This window comes from Argopecten irradians, chromosome 16 (assembly GCF_041381155.1).
Source record: "Argopecten irradians isolate NY chromosome 16, Ai_NY, whole genome shotgun sequence".
Taxonomy (NCBI): domain Eukaryota; kingdom Metazoa; phylum Mollusca; class Bivalvia; order Pectinida; family Pectinidae; genus Argopecten; species Argopecten irradians.
This window is the reverse complement of record NC_091149.1, coordinates 27,018,610-27,040,759: the sequence shown is the minus strand read 5'-3', so window position 1 is coordinate 27,040,759 and position 22,150 is coordinate 27,018,610. Positions and strand designations below refer to the sequence as shown.

At 35.6% G+C, this 22,150-nt stretch overlaps 3 protein-coding genes across 3 annotated transcripts in view; 2 read left to right on the top strand and 1 right to left on the bottom strand.

The window, feature by feature from the left end:
• LOC138310887 (uncharacterized) overlaps positions 1–12,241 on the top strand; it is a 60,006-nt gene extending 47,765 nt beyond the window's left edge. Inside the window, exon 6 of the mRNA XM_069252216.1 lies at positions 12,124–12,241. Within this exon, the coding sequence (XP_069108317.1) occupies positions 12,124–12,212 (89 nt within the window). The 3' untranslated portion in view covers positions 12,213–12,241. The remainder of the gene's footprint in view (positions 1–12,123) is intronic.
• On the bottom strand, positions 229–4,419 carry LOC138310885 (CD5 antigen-like). The gene is made up of 4 exons (XM_069252214.1): positions 3,608–4,419; positions 2,062–2,264; positions 1,565–1,715; positions 229–442 (listed from the first exon to the last, which is right to left on the bottom strand). Exons 1-4 carry the CDS (start codon positions 3,619–3,621, stop codon positions 244–246), a joined length of 567 nt encoding a protein of 188 aa, XP_069108315.1. The 5' UTR covers positions 3,622–4,419; the 3' UTR covers positions 229–243.
• A 1,448-nt stretch (positions 12,242–13,689) lies between the features above and the next one.
• Positions 13,690–21,022, top strand: LOC138310131 (D-serine dehydratase-like). The gene is made up of 9 exons (XM_069251261.1): positions 13,690–13,698; positions 15,361–15,533; positions 16,216–16,356; positions 16,928–17,064; positions 18,118–18,298; positions 18,808–18,929; positions 19,436–19,628; positions 19,904–20,009; positions 20,858–21,022. The coding sequence occupies exons 1-9, from the start codon at positions 13,690–13,692 to the stop codon at positions 20,945–20,947; spliced, it is 1,152 nt and encodes a 383-aa protein (XP_069107362.1). The 3' UTR covers positions 20,948–21,022.
• The last annotated feature ends 1,128 nt before the right edge of the window (positions 21,023–22,150 follow it).

Here is a 22,150-nt window from a genome sequence, read left to right as displayed (position 1 = left end):
GAAACCTCACTCTACCGGCCAAATATGCTGGTCGCGATGACATCCGGTTTAGACAAGATGTACAGTATGTGTATGTTTTTAATGTCTAAATGTTATTATCTTATTATTTGTAATATACGATTTGTAATGCCTTGTGTGATATCATTTAAATTTCAAATTAACACAATTCTATCAGATATTGTACAATGGGATTGGGTACAGATTCCCCAACTTATATGAAGCCTTATCCCGTGATATTCGTTGTTAAAACATACCTTGTGGGTCATCATAACATAGCGCAGCTCCGCAACCTAGACCTTCGCTCAATGTGTGACGGTTACCATGATGATACATAACAAATGGACAGTCTGCTAAACTTGTTTCATTGCCTGTACAACTTCTTGATCTCCATAATGGAATAGTTGTGAACGGTATATCTGAGGCACCGTAAGAAACCCCATGACTAAAACATGAATAACATAATTCATAAATACATTTCTACAAACATCACCTTGTTGTCGGGAATGCAAGTTGAATTTCATATGAGAAAACGTATTGCAATATTATAATAGTCTTCTTTTTAAACGTATTTATCCCATACGTATGCATGTTTCACAATGGAAAAGCCATGTGATAAATTCCATAGCAGTTGGTTATCATTTATGTTTACACACTCCAGTGTATAAACACCTACGGCGCCTCTGATTGGTCAATTCCAAGATCCTTTGATTCCGATTGGCTCTCAACTTCGGGCTACTTTTTATAGCGCATTTTCTTTTAAATAGCATTATATTTACTGTTTAACAGGTAGTTGCTTATTCAAAGTATCGAACAATAGAATATTGGCTCTCAATTTAGGCACTATATTTGATGGCGGAAAGATATCACTACACAATGTCTGGTGGTAGGTTTCCCTGAATGAAGACGAGAAAATGGTCACCTCGGTATAAATATAGGGCTAAAGTTATGGGATAAATAAGTTCCCCAACGCGTGACTGTTGTTTATCATGTTTATCTAAACTCTCGTTAGTTAATTTTCAAGTTTTCAAAAGACATTCGCGCTAAAGCTCGTGTCTTTTCAAAATTTGTAAATTAACTAACTCGAGTTTGATAAACATGATAAACAACAGTCACTCGTTGGGGAACATCTATATATATGCATATCAAAACAAAAGTAAAAAGGCTAACGAAAATAGTTACGATAAAAGGCAAAGACCATGGAAATACAAGATACTCACATTTAAGATTATTAAAATTTCATAGTGTATAGCGCATTGAGTAGAAGCCGTCTTTTAATGACACTTTATTGGTAACGTTGGATGTTAAACAAATAAATACTAATTAATATTTCGCCTGATTTTATGCATATATAGATTTCTATTATGTTACTTTGTTTGTTTTGTTTGATAATATTAACGTCTTATTAACAGCCAGGGTCATGTAAAGATAGTATCCCATGTCTGTGGTGTGTTGCGTGTATGAAGTGCGGGTGTATGTTTTGGGAGACTGCTGTATATTCGTGTTGTGTTTATTTGTATATATTATGTTACAACTAAAATCAAAAGTCAGTAGAGATGCGTTATACCTATATCCAAGCATCCTGCACACAACCTTGGCCTCATTATGCCAAAACCTAAGATAGGTTAATCCTCCCCAAATACTGTTGTAGTAAACTTCGACACTTCCATATCCATCTGATCTCCCGATCACTAAGCGAACATCCATGGGTGAATCGTCTGTCAGAATAAATAGTTGTTCGTTGTCAACATGTATCATCCACAATGCAAAGAAACTACAGACTTTTTCCTATTTATTTTACATCTGTCTGGTTTGATATCAGCTCAATGTACTATTAGTTAACTGACGGAGTTATTGAAGAACGATCTTCCGTGTGTGCAATATGTTGTAGTAAATGGATGTCTTTTTTGGGAGGCTGCGGTATGTTTTACGTTGTGTCTCCTTGTAATACGGAATAAAACATACAAACATTCACAAACTGCAACTCATTGCATACACGGGAGGCCGTCCGTGCAAAGAAATGTATTGATAATGCATATTTCATCAATCTACTGAGTCAATTACCTTCATTGTAGCAGACGACATAAGCGGGACTTGAACAGCTTCCGACACCCCAACCATCAAAAGGACAATCCACGAGACTAGTCTCCGTACCGTCACACTGAACTCCACTCATCCATATAATACCCGGATCCGTGTCGTTACCAAACCATTCATATACGGTCGAATCCATTGTATCATCATAATAACTTGTTATAGTTCCGTTACTGTCAGTTATATCAAATTTATGATTGATAAGTACTTTTAATTTTCATATTTATATTACTTCTTTGCACTTCATCTTAATCAAAATATACCATAACCGCAATATTGTAACTCTGAAGACAATGAACATATAAGAATGTCGTCATTACAGCTATCAGTTTTGTTTCCAAATGGAAACTGTTCTTTTATTCCGACGTTTGTGAGCGATAACTTCCTAAAAAGTACATGTAGATATTAAGATCTATTGCTATGCTCATTTTTAACAGAAATGAAATTTTCTTGCATTGTATTTAGGGACCGCAGAATCAAACCAAAAAGAGATTCCTGGAAATCCCCTTTTGGGCACAAGATTTCATATAGAGGTGAATGTTTCGGAGCCTGCTGATTGGGTATTCAGGGCGCACCACTTTCAAATGTTTTATGTGTGGGTTGGGCAATACATGTAGATGTAAAATATATAAAGAAATTTTAAAATTCTGTCAAGTGGGTGTCTGACAGGGGGAGGTAATCAATATTGGAATTTCATCAATATTTTGGTCAATTTTTGGTGCGGAATTCAACATAAGATGGCACTCCCCACATAAAAGTTTAGCAAGATGGTAGATATTTACAGGTATGCGAGATGTCATTCTTCAGAGTTACTGACGGGTGACCAGACTTGAAAACTCCATTTAGCATTTAACCTGGACAGTGGCAAACGTTAATATATCGTATATAGCGAAATCATTTGGTTCTGCGGTCTCTTTATGTGATATGGCCCTGATATCTCGGAATAACTCTGACAAAAACAAAAACTGACAGTTAAAAGTCATATTCGGATTATCTGTATACTGTTTTGGTTTTATTAGTTTAACGTCCTATTAACAGCCAGGGTCATGTAAGGGCGTGCCAGGTTTGTAGTGAAGGAAAGACGGGGTACCTGGAGAAAAACCACCGACCAACGGTCAGTACCAGGCAACTGCCCCACATCGGATTCGAACCCGCATCCCAGAGGTGGAGGGCTTGAGGTAATATCTCGGGGCATCTTTACCAAACGGCCACCGCGGCCCCTCTCTGTATACTAGCTGTACTTCAGATCAAATGCATTTTCTACAGTTAGCTAAATCAATTGCAAACGACATTTCGTCCCAGTATACATATACATTTAGCTTTTTTGTGTTTTTACCCACACGCAAATAAATCTTACAACTCTCAGAACAAAGACTTACACAGTTTCTGTTCTCCTTCCCCAATAATTGTCTAAGGCCAAAGTGGCCTACAATCCACACAAACGTCTATGACTAGGAGCGATACAAAGGATTTTAGAAGAAATGTAACAATATTTAAACAAAAAAATAATACTTACGTATATCCCAGCATCCTACATGCGACATTTGCATCATTCCAACTCCAGTCTCTTTCACAAACCCCGCCCCATTGACCATCATGATACACTTCTACCCGTCCACTGTGGTTATACAGACCATTCTGTAGGCGGATGGCGAAGGAAGACTCGGTCGTTGATGATGTAGCTAATGATCATATTAATTCACGTTATTATCACAGATATGCAGAACGAAACATATTCTTGAAACGACGTAAATTGGAGGCATCATATTCAAAACTTTCCATAGAAATAGGACTTTCCTCCGATCCTGTCAAACTTTCCAATCAATGCATTACCCATGTTGGTATTTCTGTTAAAGTTTGATAGATTTTGTAAGGCTGATGCAATGAGTTTACCAAGACCAAGATCTGTCAAGCTGAGGCATTTCAAAAGGTATTCGTTTGAAGATATGTTAATTTTCTCTATATATTAACAACGTTAAGTTCGACTAACATGTCTGGAATGAAAATTCGTTTAGATGTTTTTATATAGAACATAAATATTGTTGAAAGTAGAAAGGCATAGTCAAAGAAAACTATATCATAAAATAGCAAAGCGTATTACTGTACACATTTTTTTGCGAGACTTTATTCGTGTTTTGTTACTAATGACCTTTTATCGTGATTTAATTTTGCGGTTATATTTGTATTCGTATATTCCATTCGTAATGTTCATTTATTCGCGGGAATATACAGTATATTATAAGACTCTTTCATATGTGGATATGAAGGATAGGGATATTCTACCCGAGGGTCACAAAATGTAGTAAAACCCTAGGCTTGCCGAGGGTTTTGTAACATTTTGTGACCCCGAGGGTAGAATATCCCTATCCTTCATATCCACTTATGAAAGAGTATTTTTCTTTCATACCTCGACGTTTTATTGAAATTTTACAACTTAAATATCCCGCCATTTTGAAATAAATTCGATGAAATCCACGACTGGAAGTCGTTTTCCCATACAAGAAAAATTACATGATACTTTCAACACGAATTCCGTTGTTTGGATCTTTTAAAGTAAAATCAGTCATATTTGTGAAAAAAATGTTAAAATTTTACCGAGGAAATAGAGATTTTGTTGACGCCGTGACGTCACGAGGCTTTATTGCATGGGTAGCCATGCAATACAGCATCAGGCGACATGAGTGTATTGCCCTGGACCAGCCAGTATTACACGTGTAGGTATGAAAGAAAACAGGATCTTACATGAGTGTTCATTTAATATGAGATTTGATGAAATGAGTCTAAGTAGGTTTTTTGCGAGCCTTGGCGAGCAAAAGGTAAAAGTTCGAGTTTCATAAAATCTCATACGAAAATAACACAAATTTAAGATACTATTTATCTTTTTATACTACAAATACCTGCATAACAAAGAATTCCACGCTAAAATGTATTCCGAAAATCCAGCAGACGCCAGCAATTTGTCCCGCCGTCCTCGTTATCCTGACGTCACGTCATTTTTCCTGACGTTATTTTATTGTTTTTTCTCTGGCGTCACAATTGATTTCCATCCAATGAAAATCGTTTTAGGTCATATTACACAAGTGACATACGCAACTATATCACACGGGCGAAATCACTGCATATCAGGCGGATTATGTGATAAAAATATCATTATTCATTGTCTTTTCTGGCTTAAGTGTATGACATTTCCTTCTTAATCGTAACTATTAAATTATGTATAATCCGGAAACCTCTCTATACCGGCCAAATATGCTGATCCTGATGATATCCTGATGACGTTTTAGGTCATATTACACAAGTGACATACGCAACTATATTACACGGGCGAAATCACTGCATATCAGGCGGATTATGTGATAAAAATATCATTACAACTTGTCTTTTCCGGCTTAAGTGTATGACATTTCCTTCTTAATCCGGAAACCTCTCTATACCGGCCAAATATGCTGGTCCTGATGATATCCGGTTTATACAAGTTGGACTATATGTTAATTTCTAACATTAAATAAATGCTTTTTAATATCTAAATGTTAGTCTGTCATATGATCTGTAATGTATGATTGTTAATGTCTTGTGTGTTATAATTTGAATTTCAAAATAATAAAATACTCTTTTTTCTCTACGATATTGTACAAGGGGATTGGGTACAGGTTTCCCAACCTCTCCCGTGACGCGCCCTGTTATAAAATACCTTGTGTTTCACCGTAACACAGAGCCGCTCCGCTACCTAAATTGTCGTCAAATAGGTCCGATATCACTGGGCAGTCTGCTAGACTTGTTTCATTTCCTGTACAACGTCTTGATCTCCATTTTGGAATCGTTGTGTATGATATATCTGACCAACCGTAAGAAACGCCTTGACTAAAACATAATTAATGCCTTGATTAAAACATGAAGATCTATAAACTAAACCTGAAATGATAGAAATCACGTTTTGGTCGTGAATGCAAGCTGCATTCCATATGAGAAAACCTATTTGAATATAGTTTTTTAAATATATATATATGCATATCAAAAGGCAAATTTGAGAAAGCTAACGAAAATAATCACTGTAAAGACAAAGATCATGAAAATACAAGATACTTACATTTAAAATAATTAAAATTTCATAGTGTATAGCGCATTGAGAAGAATAATCTTGTATTGGTAACGTGGGACGTTAAGCAGATAAAAACAAATTATTACTTTATCTGATCCTTTGTTTATTTAGATATATATTATGTTACAACTACTAAAATCAAAAGTCAGTAGAAATGTGTTATACCTGTATCCAAGCATCCTGCACACAACCTTGGCCTCATTATCCCAAAATCTATCCCAGGCTAATCCTCCCCAAATACTGTTATAGTAAACCTCGACACTTCCATATCCATCCGATCTCCCGATCGCTAAGCGAACGTCCATGGGTGAATCGTCTGTTAGAAAAAATAGTTTGTTCCTTGTCAACACGTAGCATGCACAATCAAAATAACTACAGACTTAAAAGATGTTCCTACTTTTTAACTTTAGAAATGCGTTTGTTTTGGTTTTAAGGACGACCTCCCATATGTGCATTGTGTTGTAGTGTGTGTTTTTGGTAGACTGCATACGGTATATTCCATTTCACAAACCGCAAATTATTGCACACGAGAGGTCGTCCGTGAATGTATTGATAATGCATATTTTATCATTCTACTGAGTCAATTACCTTCATTGTAGCAGACGACATAAGCGGGCCTTGAACAGCTTCCAACTCCCCAACCATCAAAAGGACAATCCACGAGACTAGTCTCCGTACCGTCACACTGAACTCCACTCATCCATATAACACCCGGGCCCGTGTCGTTACCAAACCATTCATATACGGTCGAATCCATTGTATCATCATAATAACTTGTTATAGTTCCGTTACTGTCAGAAATATGAAATATGTGATTAAGTTGGTTTTACTACTATCATTTTTCCAATTCATATTACGTAGCGTTTTATCTTAATCAAAATATTGTATACCATAACTGTATTATTGTAACTCTGAAGACAATGAACATTTAAGAATGTCGTCATTACAGCTACAATTGGTAACTATTACTGGTAGTGGAGCAAACTTACATGAATGCGATCTGGCCCCGGTATATCGAAACAACTAAAACTAACTTAACTAAAACCTCTTCATATAAGTAACATACAGAGAAAAACGTAAATAGCTTACACTTTTGTTTCGAAATAAATCGGAGCCTGATTCATGTTGCATAAGGAGTCATTTTCTAGTGACCTTTATACCACTTGTACGTCAGATCAAATGCATTTTCTAGATCAACAATTTGATTGAAAATATATTCTTATAACACTCGGTTCAGTAGAGGATCTGACAACATGCCATAAGAGGTCAAGTGCAAATGACCTTTATACTACCAGTGACTTGTTTTTCATATTAAATGCATTTTCTACACCTTGCTACACCCACTAAAACGCCATTTCGTTCCAGTATAATATATGCATTTAGCTCTACTGTTGTCTTTGGGAAAGGAAAGATGACTACGTATATGAAAATAGCTCTGTCAGGTTTTGCGAACTATTTCATTCCTTAAAATGCACTTTCAAGATTCTGAAGTTAATAATATTATTGCCCTTTTCCAAAGGTTACCACAAAGTGACCTTTAATGGGATGTTGTCAGATCCTTTATCAAACGGAGTGATGATAAGTATATGTATTTCAATCACTTTGTGAACAAAATAACTAGAAACCTAAATTAGTCAAAGACGATATGTATCGCCTACCAGGTTTGTTATGCCAATATATGTTCTAAATATAGGTTCGGTGTTTATTTTTACCAAGATTTACTTACAATATCTAAAAGCTAAAGGGGGGTAACTCCAACTTTGAAGATAATATTATGAATATAGTGCTGAGTGAATTTGCGACCCGCGTTTTGGTCTGATTCTTGCTGCATATTTTACTAAATATCTTTTCATTATTCATAATGAGAAGATATTCTCAGAATCAGTGCAATTTGCAGTAGGAATAGAACCAAACTGCCGGTCGCAAATTCACCTAGCAGTTTTACTGACAGAAAAAAATACTTTGATTTTTATTTTAAAGTTAAAGCCCCATTATGTTTTGGGGTGAAAAAATATCGTCATAAAGTACCAAACTTTGCTGAATACTAGAGCATATATCCTTATGAAAATATCCGCTAATAAAAAATGCCCAACATTTCCATGTTTTTAAAAAGCAATAGAAAACCCCTCTTCAGAGAGGGGGAAATCCGTAGTTCCGCCCCAGAGCCAAAACAATCTAGTACGTATGCGTAGGCACAAAAAAAGTGGAATTTCCCTTACAAACTTCAACACATCGTGCATGGCGAACGCACTGAAGACTCGTCAAATACGTGTCAGCGAACACACATGGGTCTTCGTTCTTCACCACGTGCACGGTCCTTCAAACAACGACAATTTAGCGATCAAAATGCATTGCTCGATCGCGATCGACTGCACGTTACGATCCCACGCATTCCACGCGTGGACCTACAAATACATCTGGTACATGCATGTATTTACATGTATTTTCTATATAAAATTAGGCTAAAACTATTCAAAAAGTGTTTGTTCTTGAATGGAAAGCAAGCAATTAACAAAATCATAATTACAATGGTATTTGCTGATCTTATGTTTTTTGTAATAAAGATTTATAGATGCCTATAGGGTCTAATCTAGCTTTATTGAAATGTACATTGAAACCGAACAGTTTGTGTACATCGAAACCACAGGGACCTGGCACGATTTTTTTGAAACTAACAGTATACATATATTTATATTATAGTATCAAAGGTATGAACTCGGCGGTCTAGAAAAACTGACATATTTTTTTTAAACCGTGATTATTTTAATAAATGGGTTCTATACAACATTGACGGATATCTTACCTTAAAGAGAAATAATTTATATTTCCATTGAGTGCTTGATGAATAAAATTGGCCAAGTATTGACGAAGTTATGGCTTGATGAATCGGGAAATTTACGAAAAAATTGCTAGGTAGACATTTCCCTGTCCGGTCGAAATGTCGTCTCGGCTCTAATGGGTACCTCAAAAACCAAGTCAAAATCACAAAATCTACGCTTGTGGTGGTAAACAGTACCCATAACTGTATTCATCCACAATCTCCTTTGGAGTTGTCATGACCCGTACTTTGTAAAAACTCCATTTAAACATTGTGTAGCTCTGTTACATTAACCGTCACCGCCATGTTGTTTTGTTTTTCGGAACGCTTCTCGAGTTTACACACAAGCACAACACTACATAATTTGCATAATGTAGTCACGATATGTAAAGTCGAGGAGCGTTCCGAGAGAAAAATGAACATGGCGGTGACGGTTAAAGTAAGTGAGCTACACGATGTTTAAAAGGAGTTTCTACAAGGTACGGGTCATGACACCTCCAAAGAAGATTGTGGATGAACACAGTTATGGGTACTGTTTACCACCACAAGCGTAGATTTTGTGATTTTGGCTTGGTTTTTGAGGTACCCATTAGAGCCGAGACGACATTTCGACCGGACAGGGAAATGTCTACCGAGCATATTTGACGTAAATTTCTTGATTCATCAAGCCATAACTTCGTCAATACTTGGCCAATTTTGTTCATCAAGCACTCAATGGAAAGATAAATTATTTCTCTTTAATGTAAGATATCCGTCAATGTTGTATAGAACCCATTTATTAAAATAATCCGTTTTTTTCGATCGCCGAGTTCATACCCTTGATACTATAATATATATATATATGTATACTATTGGTTAAAAATTTCGTGCCAGGTCCCTGTGATCGAAACCGAATACACGTACGTCTGTGTTACCTGATGAGGCCTCCCACGGGGTGACTCGCCAAACTCGTAAACAAATGAAAGTAAACACAAACACGCCATGTCGTTACCAGCTATATAAATATTACACTTTGTTTCTTTTTATAATAATACAGCGATGTATACATACATACGAAGTCTGGAAAGCCTACATGTTATACTCCATCGAAGACCGATCGCGAACACGAGACAACAGGGTCAACGACATTATCGGATATATCAATGACAAGTGATCATGATTATGAACTGAGTACAATCCACATTGTAGTATATACTACATGCACAAATATATATACATAATATATGTTTATGCTACATGTAAAGATACATGTATATGAACCACAGGTGTTTGGATCTATAGACTTTTTTTCTCTCTATATATATATACATGTACAAATGTATATGTAATACTGTGTCAATATATAAAGAGAGAAAACTGTCTATAGAGCCAAACACCAGTGCACATATGTAGGCCAATGTGATGCATTTTTATCTCATAATTCATTGCATGCACGGGACAGGAAAAGGAATGCATGTACAAAATGTAGAATAGTTTGGTTTGATTGAATAGTACTAATTAAAAAAATGGAGTATAAAACAGTCCGTTAATGATTTCTATACAGTTCATCATGTGAAGAAGATCTGGTGGAAAAGTGTACCAAAACAGCTAAAGAAAACCTGGATCAGTCCTTCATTAAAAGAAGAGAAAATGGGGCAAATATCCGTTTAGATAAGACTGGTAAAGTCTTAGCAGGCATCACGAACTTATTTTTTCTCACATATTTTATTTAGCGCATAAACTTTTAGACTTGCTCCATAAATCGAGCTTTTCCTATGAAAACAAATGGGCTGAATACTTATAAACATAATTCGCGCTTAGCGTAAAATGGAATGCACACTCGTGAAATTATAGAAATTTCAGTTTCAATTCCCTTTTCCTTTTTACTACGTACATGTAAGAATTACGTACCGACGGCAAATGATAGTCCACCAGGTAGTATCAAGGGTCAAAATGATATATGTTGTGTCTTTTTAATGATGAAACTCCAATAGTCTGACAATATTTATATCCCCTTAGTTCACTCTAATACTGACGTTTGTACTAATATAAATGCGAGTCTTTGATTAGTTTAATTCGCTCCGTGTACACAAAATTGTAGGCCTATATTTAAAAATGCCCATACGATAATTAAGACTCATGCACCTGGTAATCACTACTTGATGTATATAATGATCCTTTTCTAAATACACGAAACGTAATAGAAAAACATTTAATCAGTTAATTATACAGAAATGAAATCTCGACTGGTATCGGTATTAGCGTCGATTCCAGCGTCGATTCCAGTGATCTTTCATCTATATGTACATGCATGTACTACACATATTTCATAGACGAATATCGTTATAAAATACCCAAAGAATAAATAGAAAGCAGTTATAATACATGTATATAAAAAGCTATTATATTTAGTCCACCTCTTTACGTATATACTGTGCTCTCTTTACTCTCAAATTATGAAAAATTTGGTAGTATCATGGTATATATTTATCTATATATAGTTTTGGATTAATACTGTATTTATCTCAAATTATTACACGAAAGGAAAGAAAATCAACCGATCATCAAAATTGACACGGTCACGTGTTTATATTTGTACGATAAAATACCCCATATGGTGCCCCATGTATGCATTCACTATTTACATCCACTATTTTTCGATTAATACGTATTTTGTATTAAGCTTTATATAAACTATATGTAACCTTTGACAGGACACATTTATAATCAGTGAAATCTAATATGTATCATATATACTAAAACAATTATAGAACATTGTATTGTTCACCGTTTCCTCAAAACTGCCCTCTGTCTCGGCCATGCTTGTTTTGTTTACTATATCCGGGTATCGAACATCTACGTATATACGAAGAATGTTTAACTATGCAAATCAACCAGTTCTATTTTAAGAATTCTTTACTAATTGATTATTGCGTAATTATCTTCATTGGAAAGAAACCAAATGAAGAACCTTTCATAAGGGATGTTAATGTATATTTTAGCAAAGTTTGGTGAAAGCATAATGGGACTTTAACTCATTGGTGATCCTGATCCTGATGTTACAGTTTTTAATGCAAAATTGAGGTCATTCACATTTGTTTACAGACTAACATAATACCCATTGTCTGTTTTCTAGGACCGATATCTTCAACAGTGACTCGTCATTGGATTGAATTTACTCAGTCAACAAGACCACAAGGAACTAACCTACCTTATGTTGGATAGATATTTACTTCCTGTTGAGTTAAATATTAAAAATTGGTAGGATCCGTCTAATGCCATCTTGCTTATCTTTTACACTTGTATGATACATATGTACCAGGAAGCTTAACTCTGCTATCGTAGGGAGACCCAACGTCAATATACTGCAGCCTCCAAGCCGCATGATAACATTGCACTGGCAACGGAAAAACAGTCACTTATCTCATTCATTATATTACGAAACCGAGGTACTTCCCCGTACATCCACCTTGGATACTGTAAACAAATCTGACACCGTTGTTAAACAAATAATCATCATAAACATAGTTTTACTAAAACTCATACTAAGATATGCATTTAAGTTCAAACACATATTGTTTTAGTATCAAAAAATGTTAATCGTCATAGTTATACTTTCAAAATGATAGATATGAAAGCTCGCATATGTACATATCGATAGCGCCTATAAAACGTCAGGATAGAGAGGTTCCATTACATTTACTGTTAAAAGAATCACTTACAGGGAGAACCGGATTAGAGTAACTGCAGTTACCCAGATCCAACATGGCGGCGGTGCATAAATTACGAATAAATCTTACTCTCTGTTCACAGAAAACAAGGCTATCTTTTTGGAATAACCACCGAATAATATGTTTTTTTAACATTATTAGTAAGATTTTGAAGTGTAAGTCACATGCACCGAGATCCACAGACGTTGGATTAGGGTAACGTATTGGCCAACACTAGAAATTATACGGTTAATCTCTGTAGATTCTTTAGCATCTGTGGTCGTCCGCATATTAAAAACAAAAATGATCGACTTTTTTTCCGTCGGAACATGAATAACAAAAATAAGTCATTACATGTTCTCTATAATATTTATTTAACACTGGGTTTAGTGTAGCATTATGAGGTAGATACATACATACATGTATGATCGTTCACTTTTTCGAGCGCTTAGATACACACAGATATCTTTTTATTACTTTTAGATTCCTCGACAACGTTTGAGTGATAAAAAGAGAAACCTGAGTCTAATAACCAATATATCTATATCACCAATTCACAACCATTGTTAATGTACCGCACAGTAAGGTAAACTTCAATCAATGTCTTAGTCTACATATCTTTCTCTTTATCAACTCGTCTGTTTATTTTTAAATGATCATTGTATGTCACGTGTAAAAGATTCATAAAATACCCTTAAATACTTGAAAGAGGTGAGAAATTTCAACCCAATCACATCTCGAAAAAGCCAGTAAAATTATATGCATTAATTTAGAGTGGTAATATATATCGTCACTGTTATATATAAATATAATCTGCTTGCCTGACAGTTAACGACATAGGTAATATATATCGATGTAAGAATAATTACTCTTTTTTATTCGTTTATTCTTAGTATTGGTAAAAAGAGTAGCTCCAAAATGTCTGTTCATTTTATCCCCCCTTTCTTCATATTTAATGCAAATTCAGTGAACACTCTCTCAATGCCATTAGTATGGCGCCTGTAAGTTTTCCGAATGTTGATGATACTTATCAGCGATGTCTTTTTAATATCCGTCATGATGTCACTTTTAAGCAAATCTATATAAAGTTTATAATAATATATTGCGTATCCCATATAATATTTTATTGTTTTTTAATACCATAATTAAATACAGGGAATAAAAATATCCCGTTTGGGATATATGTGCAGTGACGTACATGCATTGATCGAGCCTCAATGAACCAATGGAATGATATGATATTGTATCGGCGGAGGCGATGAATTCTGGAGCAGTTGTTTCTCACGTTAAGGTCAAAATATAGGATTCAGATCTAGACATCGATTCAATTAATTTGAGGCGGTTGGTTGATTGATTCGATTAAGGTACTATTGAGATATTACACACTGCCAACCACACATATATTATGGCTTGAAACATAAATATTATCTGCAACATATATCTGTATCACAGCTTCGTATACTGATTTGCGGTTGACAAAAATTGATAAACTTATCAGTACAAGAACTGATTCATATGCATAACAACCAACTGCTGACTAGTAAACAGTCTGCAGTAGCGTTAAAGCTCTCTCGTCGGTATTATACAGCCTAGTGTGATAGTGTGACCCAGCTATATTTAACCTCTAGTCGTAATGCCTAACCACGTTATAGCATGCGTATAGTGTGACCTTATTCATGGACTTGGACAGTTTGTTTGCAAAGTGGTAAATATTATTATGTGGTTTGTGTATACGTTACGTTCTGTGTATTAATAAATTAGTAATAATTGAACAACAATATCGAACGATACAAGGATAAGGACAGTATCGATAATTTATGTAATACAGTGCTGTGTGTATCATGTGAATCGTCATGCTATTTTTAGACTATAGTCTGTTTCAAAATTACATCAAAAATATAAGTACAAATGTAACGGAATGGGGTAGAGCAGTTCTTTTACAAAATATATAGAAGTAAAATCACTATATGCATACTATAACTGTGCCCTGCAGGTAGGGCGTTAGAATTGTACCTGCTGTCCCTATTGCATGATCGTAAAAGGCGACTAAATTTAGGATCTTATCTTTTCTTTTCTTCCTAACTGACTTTATCTTTCCTAATGCCTCCCTTGGCACCGCCTCACTTTTGGCCTCGAGTTGAGCGTTCGCCCCTGTGAGGAAGGCTCTGGGTTCTGTCCCCTGGCCGAGACACACCAAAGTCTGTAAAAGTGGTAGTTTCTGCTCCTGCTTAGCGCTCAGCAAAAAGGGAGTGGGACGACTGGTTCGCCCGTTGTCAGTATAATGTGACCGGGTGGGGTGTGTTGCTTGGTGTCTTCGGCGGCATGCTTCAGTGATATAGCACTATAAAAAGGGCAAAAGTTCCACTATACAAGAATACACAACATGAATATACCGCAGTCTCCCGAAACACGCACCTCGCACAACATACACGCAACACACCACATACATGGGAGGCCGTCCTTACATGACCATAGCTGTTAATAGGACGTTAATTGAATCAATCAAACAAACAAACAAACAAAATACTATAACTAAATAAATATTATTTCGGACTCATCAAGAAAACAAACGAATTCCGATTTGACGCGACAAGAACAAAAAAACCAACGAAAACAATATTGTTAACGGTTGATGTAAGAAGTATATTGTCTATGCTTTGTAGAGACAACAGAGGCACAATAAGGAGGAGGAAAGGCCAGAAAAAGTGTCCGATGTACCGACTCCATGTTTTCTTGTAGATCTCGATAAACTAAAGAATAACGCAGCTGCGATGCAAAGCAGGTGTGATAGACTTGGAGTACAGTTACGGTCACATACCAAGACACATAAAACAGTGTAAGTAAACCTTTAAAGGAAAGTAAGTATAATAAGAGGCCCACGAACCTTAGTAATCACATGACTAGAGAAATGGAGTGATGCTGGAGCCGACCACCTGTAAATTAACTAATATTAGGCCATTATACATCATGAATCCTTTATTAGAAGTTGTTAGTTTCTAATATATTGGACCGGGGTTGAGATGTCTTTATTTTGGTCTAAAGAGGTTAAACTGCTATTTGAACAAATGTATCGCTGTTTCAGACGATATTGCCTTCAACAGGCAACGTAAAGTTGATATTTATGTCAAAAACACATAAATTCATACTATACAATACACCGTTCTATCTTAGCTCATGGTCGACCAAAAATGAGATGGTTTTATGTTGTAAATGCACTATTAAATAACCAAACATATGTATCACTAAGTACAACAAATATCTTCATATCGAATGTTTTGAATGCAGGACACAAACTATTATTCTGTACTCTGTCCCGGTAACGAGACATTGTCTTGTTATAGTGTCTGATCCTGCTGAGCACTCAAGATAAAGGGAGTATGCTTGCAAGTTGCCAGTGTAATGTAATGTTGCTTTGGTGTTAGACGGTCAGGTCAGTGAGATAGCACTAGAAGACAAGGGCTCATTTATTACATGGTGACACAGCACTAATATACCACTAATGCTTATTATGATTTTAGTGAGGCAGCAGTTATTCTATCTGGTGGAAGAAAGAAATCCATTGCGGTATCAACTTTGGCTGAGGCAGAGATGTATGCTGCAAATGGATTTGATGACATCCTGTATGCATCCTATAACAAGCAACAAACTAGCCAGGTAATGTAAAAATCTTTGTTTAGGTGTTTCTTTTTTACCATGGTGATTACCGTTTTTAGCATGTTATGATATACTTAATGTTGTTATCAAATGCACACCATTTCACCAGTAGTGCAGACTCTTAAAACATGCATATACTCACTGCAGATTCAGACCTTAAATTAGCACGGAACCATTTCATCATCGCGCATTTGCTCATTTATCTCATTTTTTTCTTTTGGCAATGGTTTGATTTTATACTCTATCGTTCTGTTTTTCACTTAATAAGTTGAGAATATATTTCCGATCTACTTTAGAATTCTATCTCTCTCCATCAGGACAGTGTATGAATTCTGATTCACCTAGTGGGAGTGTCATGAGACTAAACACTATATTTTATAACAATGATGTGTATTTAAATGTCATACATAAAAACAATCTGGAAAAGTGTCTAAATACATAGCATATGTATTTCACTAAATGTTCTTCTCCATCAAAACTATTTCAACAGATTTCTTTCCTGCCATGAAATTTATATCTATCAGCTAAATGGTACATAAAGATACGTAAATTAGTGAATCTAATTCAATTGTGTAGGTGCCAAAAGCTAAACAACGCTTTAGGTTTATTCCACGTGATGCTGGACAGTAAGGATGGTTATGAGGCTCTGGCTATGGCAGTATCCGACAAACCATGGAGTGTGTATCTGGAAATCGATGTGAAGTATCACAGAAGTAAGTGATCACAACGGACAATGTTAAGGTCACTGACGTGACGTGGAGGACATATACGTAATGTGATTACAACACAGATTCTTATTATTATCATTACGTTTGATAACATGCAGTGGTTATAAGGATCTGTATTTTAGTCAGGTTGGACATGTAGTGTAACCTGATGTCACATGTTAACATATTTGATTTACTGTACAGGTGTTCTAATTTTCGGGAAATTGAATTCTGTTATATTCCCACTTAGACAAGAAGATAATGTCCAATTAAGATAAAGTGAATAACGTTTTACTGTTAGGAATCGACAATGCGAGAACATTTCTACCTACCAATTATCACCTAAGAGGAGATCGCTAAATAATCACCAGCGAAATATATAAATATGCCATTATTATTTTGAATGTTTGGTTTGTTTAGTTTTACGTCCTATTAACAGCCATGGTCATGTAAGGACGTGCCAGGTTTGTTGGTGGAGGAAAGCCGGAGTACCCGGAGAAAAACCACCGGTCAGCGGTCAGACCTGGCAACTGCCCCACATGGGATTCGAACCCGCATCCCAGAGGTGGAGGGCTTGTGGTAATATGTCGGGACATCTTAACCACTCGGCCACCGCGACCCCATTTTGAATGTGTCATAATATACTGATATATATCATGTAATGTTTCAATATTGAATGAATTGCATATTAGAGAAAGCACAAAAGGAATCGGATTTATGAATTAAACAAATTAAAAATCAATTAATTGGATAAGGATAATAAATGTAAATACATAAAGTGGAAATAAGTCTTGTAAGGCAATGGTCATCAAAACATCGATTATAATTTTCATCTTATATTTATATTTACAACAGGAACATACCGCAGTCTCCCAAAACACGCACCTTACACTAAATACATGCTACATATGTATACACCACAAACATGGAAGGCAGTCCTTACATGGCCCTGATTGTTAATATGACGTTAACTATTCAAACAAACAAACAAACGCACATCATGAACGTTATTGACAATCCTTTATAATGATATAGTAAACAGTTTTTCACCCCATATAGCTGGCGTTTCCTGGGACAGTGACGGAGTTGTTGCCCTTGCAGGCCTGATAGCGGGTAACGAGGCCATGACATTCCGAGGGCTATACTGCCATAACGGCGATACGTACTACGACAAAGGCAGTGATGCACTCAGGGCAGCAGGACAAGAGAGTACAAAGGTGCTGATAGAGGTGAAGAACAGGTACACTAACATTCCCTGCCTTGTGATTATAGTAATATCATTACCAAAATTCTATAAAACTATTTTGCATACGATACTGTAGGGTTTGTAAGTTACATTGTTGAATTCCGTTGATGTAACATTCCGAGATTAACTGTTTAGCATTTATTCCCAGAGGTTAGTTTCATTTTTCGGAAATCACCCTGAACCTTTTGACAGTCATAAACTATGACTGGGTGTGCTATGTAAATATATAGCTGAACAACTGCAAGGTAACACATTTTGCAAATTCGGTGTGGAACCGGCGAATTTAGGGAAATTAAACCCCCGTGAATATTAACAAATATAAAGTACCGACAGTATGTCTTCTATAGACATATAAAACATATAGTAAGTCCTAGGGATATTACAATACAATTACAATACTGACACATGACAATTTCAGAAAAAAAAAGACTTTTGTATTTTTATTACATTTAGTTTGGAACATGACGTATACGACAATCCTCTCAATTATTTGCTATAAATAGACTTTTACAGAAGAACATTCCTTGCGAAGTTGTGTGTATGGGATCAACTCCTAGCTGTTCTCATCCAGACGAATCGATGTCAATGCTTCAAGAGTTTTCACCTGGCAATTACGTGTTTTATGGTGAGAATAGGATGCTTACAAAAAGTGTATCATATATATTTTTTTTTCTAAAAATAGCAATATTATGAGGTCAAGTATCGATTTTGATTTGGTATCGTGTAAAAAACCTGACCATTGTTGTATCAGTAGTACTGTAAGGTAACGATGCTTAAAACATTTCAGCACCATTTTAGCCATTCACAGCTCCATTTATAGGCCTACGTATTGCCAATCGTGTCCTCTTTGGGACAATTTGGGGAAGTTATTAATTTACAATATGTTGGTTATGATAAAAGTCTCGGTCTTTTTAGGAGACCTAACACGACTATACCGCAGCCTCCCAAAACATACAGATATGCACACACCGTAACATGTTGCACACATGGGAGGCCGTCCTCATATAACATCGGTTGTTAATAGAACGATAAACCAAATCGGTCTTTTTTTTCATATATTCTTCATATTGTGGCACACTCCGTACACCTAACATGCACACATGATATAATCATGGTTTGTGGTATTTTCAGATCTAATGCAAAAAGACATTGGTTCTTGTCAGATGACAGATATTGCTGGACGAGTGGCTACTCGTGTCATCGGCCACAAACCTGAACTGAACATTTTGATTATTGACTGTGGATTCCTCGCCCTAAGTAAAGACGGAATGGAAAATAACTTACCTGACGGACCTTGGATCATACAAGACAACCAAAACCTCAGGTAGTCGACATTTTAGTCATCTTCGATGATTATTGAGATATGTTGGCGGCAACGTACATTAAGTTTGTATTTAAATGAGACGCTTTATATGGAATTGACTGCACTGTTTTTGAAAGAAAAAATAAATCTCTCCCATACATAAACTGTAAATGATCCACATCTCACTCATGTATTTAGTGTTGTATGTTGGTTTATAGCCGGCAGTAGTATTCTTTATTAACCACAATAAAGATAGTAAAGAAATGATTTTAAATCGTGTATGATTTGTAATTCAGACTGGTCGGCATGAGTCAAGAGCTTGGAAAAGTTACTCAAGAAGAAGGAGAGATAGATTTCTCCAAGTATCCTATCGGATCTATGCTCTTCATCTATCCGTATCATGTAGGTATCGACAATTAATCCGGGCTTTTAACGTTTTGATGACCTATTGAACACTCGGGAGTTGTCTCCCCTTACCCGACATATTTGATGGCAATACTAACTACCTGGTATATATACACAATGTTAATTAATTATTTGCAATTACAAAAATATCAATTTATTTTGAATATATATGAATGATTGAGAGGTGATGATGAAACAATGGTGAATATATATCTTTAAATAATGTGAAAGCGATGAAAGTTTGTGTTCACGATTATAATAATCTATTTAAATATGGAAATGTGTGTGCAAGAGTCATTCTGTGAAAGGAACATAATGTTATTTATATGTCTATTGGATAAAAAAGTTGATAAAAAAACATCCCCCCAAAAAAGAATCTATATCATTATATCATTTATATTTATACAAACACTAGAGTAAGATATTGTTATGTGGGTTAAGAAATTATATAGCCCATATACTGTAGCATTGAGACAGCCACCATGTGTGACGAACAGCCATGTTTATTCAAGTAATGATGCTCAACACAAGTATATCTATTATACAGTAAAAAGACTAACAGTACTACACACAAGTAGCCGAACCGAAACTGATATAACTTAGACTTGTCGCTAAGGCTCAATGTCGGTTTATCCAAACCCTGTCTAAAATTACAAATCGCTCTTAATCAATTTTAACTACATTCAACGTAAATGCGTAGAAGGATGAGATTCATATTGACAATCATTATAAATATTTTAGATTGAATTATTTTATTGATATCTCTCTACAGCTGTCTTGTAGCCTACTTCTTTCGCACCGAGTCCATTAGAGGGTCCTTTAATTATTTCGTTTCTTTTTATTAGGCGTGTGCTACAGCAGCCATGCACCCGGTGTATTACGTCCATTCTGGAGACAGCATCACAGCGACGTGGCGGCCGACGCGTGGATGGTAATACTAGAAAAGTACAAATAAGTAAATAAGTACATACTATTTAAGTGAAATACAGAAAATAAAAAACGCACTAACACAGGTATTTGTTTATTTTTTATGATTCATGGTCAATCGACACTCAAGTTTTTTAAGGGCTACTTTAATATTAATAGCCATCGATGATATCTTTTTTCATTAGTTGTAAACATATCAATGTAATGCCCATTAAAGAAACATCAGGTGAAAATGTATACATTCACTGTACGTTACAAAACATTGACAGTGTAATAAAAACTGCAATTAGTAATCGATAAATTTGCAGTTTTTTTCTGTCTGGTGTTTAAAATGTTAAGATATACCTACCTGTTTATTCCAAGCGTAACCGATATATGCGTTTGTGGAAGACAAAATTCAAGATTACTGAATTCAAATTAACGTGACATCTAAAGCACACTTGTCTGAATTTTATTTCCACAATGTCACAGGGATGTATATTTCAATAAGATTATCTTAAAAGGAATAACCATGGTTATCAATACCCTTACAATTCCAGGTGAAAATGTATACATTCACTGTACGTTACAAATCATTGACAGTGTATTAAAAACTGCAATTAGTAATCGCTAAATTTGCAGTTTTTTTCCTGTCTGGTGTTTAAAATGTTAAGATATACCTACCTGTTTATTCCAAGCGTAACCGATATATGCGTTTGTGGAAGACAAAATTCAAGATTACTGAATTCAAATTAACGTGACATCTAAAGCACACTTGTCTGAATTTTATTTCCACAATGTCACAGGGATGTATATTTCAATAAGATTATCTTAAAAGGAATAACCATGGTTATCAATACCCTTACAATTCCATATATAGAACAAGTGAATGTGTTAACTAAATTCGGGATGGGAAAGAGAAAAAAAACAAGGAGATTCGCATCATGCGAAGGATGATATATACCGATCGGTCCCAAAAGGCAATAAGCACAACAAGAGTCATAGTGGAACATACATAATTATGAACAGTACTTTCTGAGATATAGCGATTACAAGATTGTTAAAAGACGAACGGGCCACGGACGAATGGCAATTTAAATAGCACACCGTATATAATAAGCGATCAGTTATGCGTAGAACACTTTGCCAAACTTGTAGTATGTTACCGAGCCCCACGACGTGGACGTAGTTCTGTTCGGGGCTCAAAATTTGGAATAAGTATACGCATCTTT

Bases quoted from the DNA above. Each gene is read 5' to 3' on its own strand.
- LOC138310131 (XM_069251261.1), top strand. The intron at 18,930-19,435 runs GTGAGAATAGGA...TGGTATTTTCAG, and splicing joins TGGCAATTACGTGTTTTATG to ATCTAATGCAAAAAGACATT. The intron at 20,010-20,857 runs GTAGGTATCGAC...TCTTTTTATTAG, and splicing joins TCTTCATCTATCCGTATCAT to GCGTGTGCTACAGCAGCCAT.
- LOC138310885 (XM_069252214.1), bottom strand. The intron at 1,716-2,061 runs GTAATTGACTCA...TTATTCTGACAG, and splicing joins TGTCGTCTGCTACAATGAAG to ACGATTCACCCATGGATGTT. The intron at 443-1,564 runs GTATAACGCATC...TTCATGTTTTAG, and splicing joins TGCAGGATGCTTGGATATAG to TCATGGGGTTTCTTACGGTG.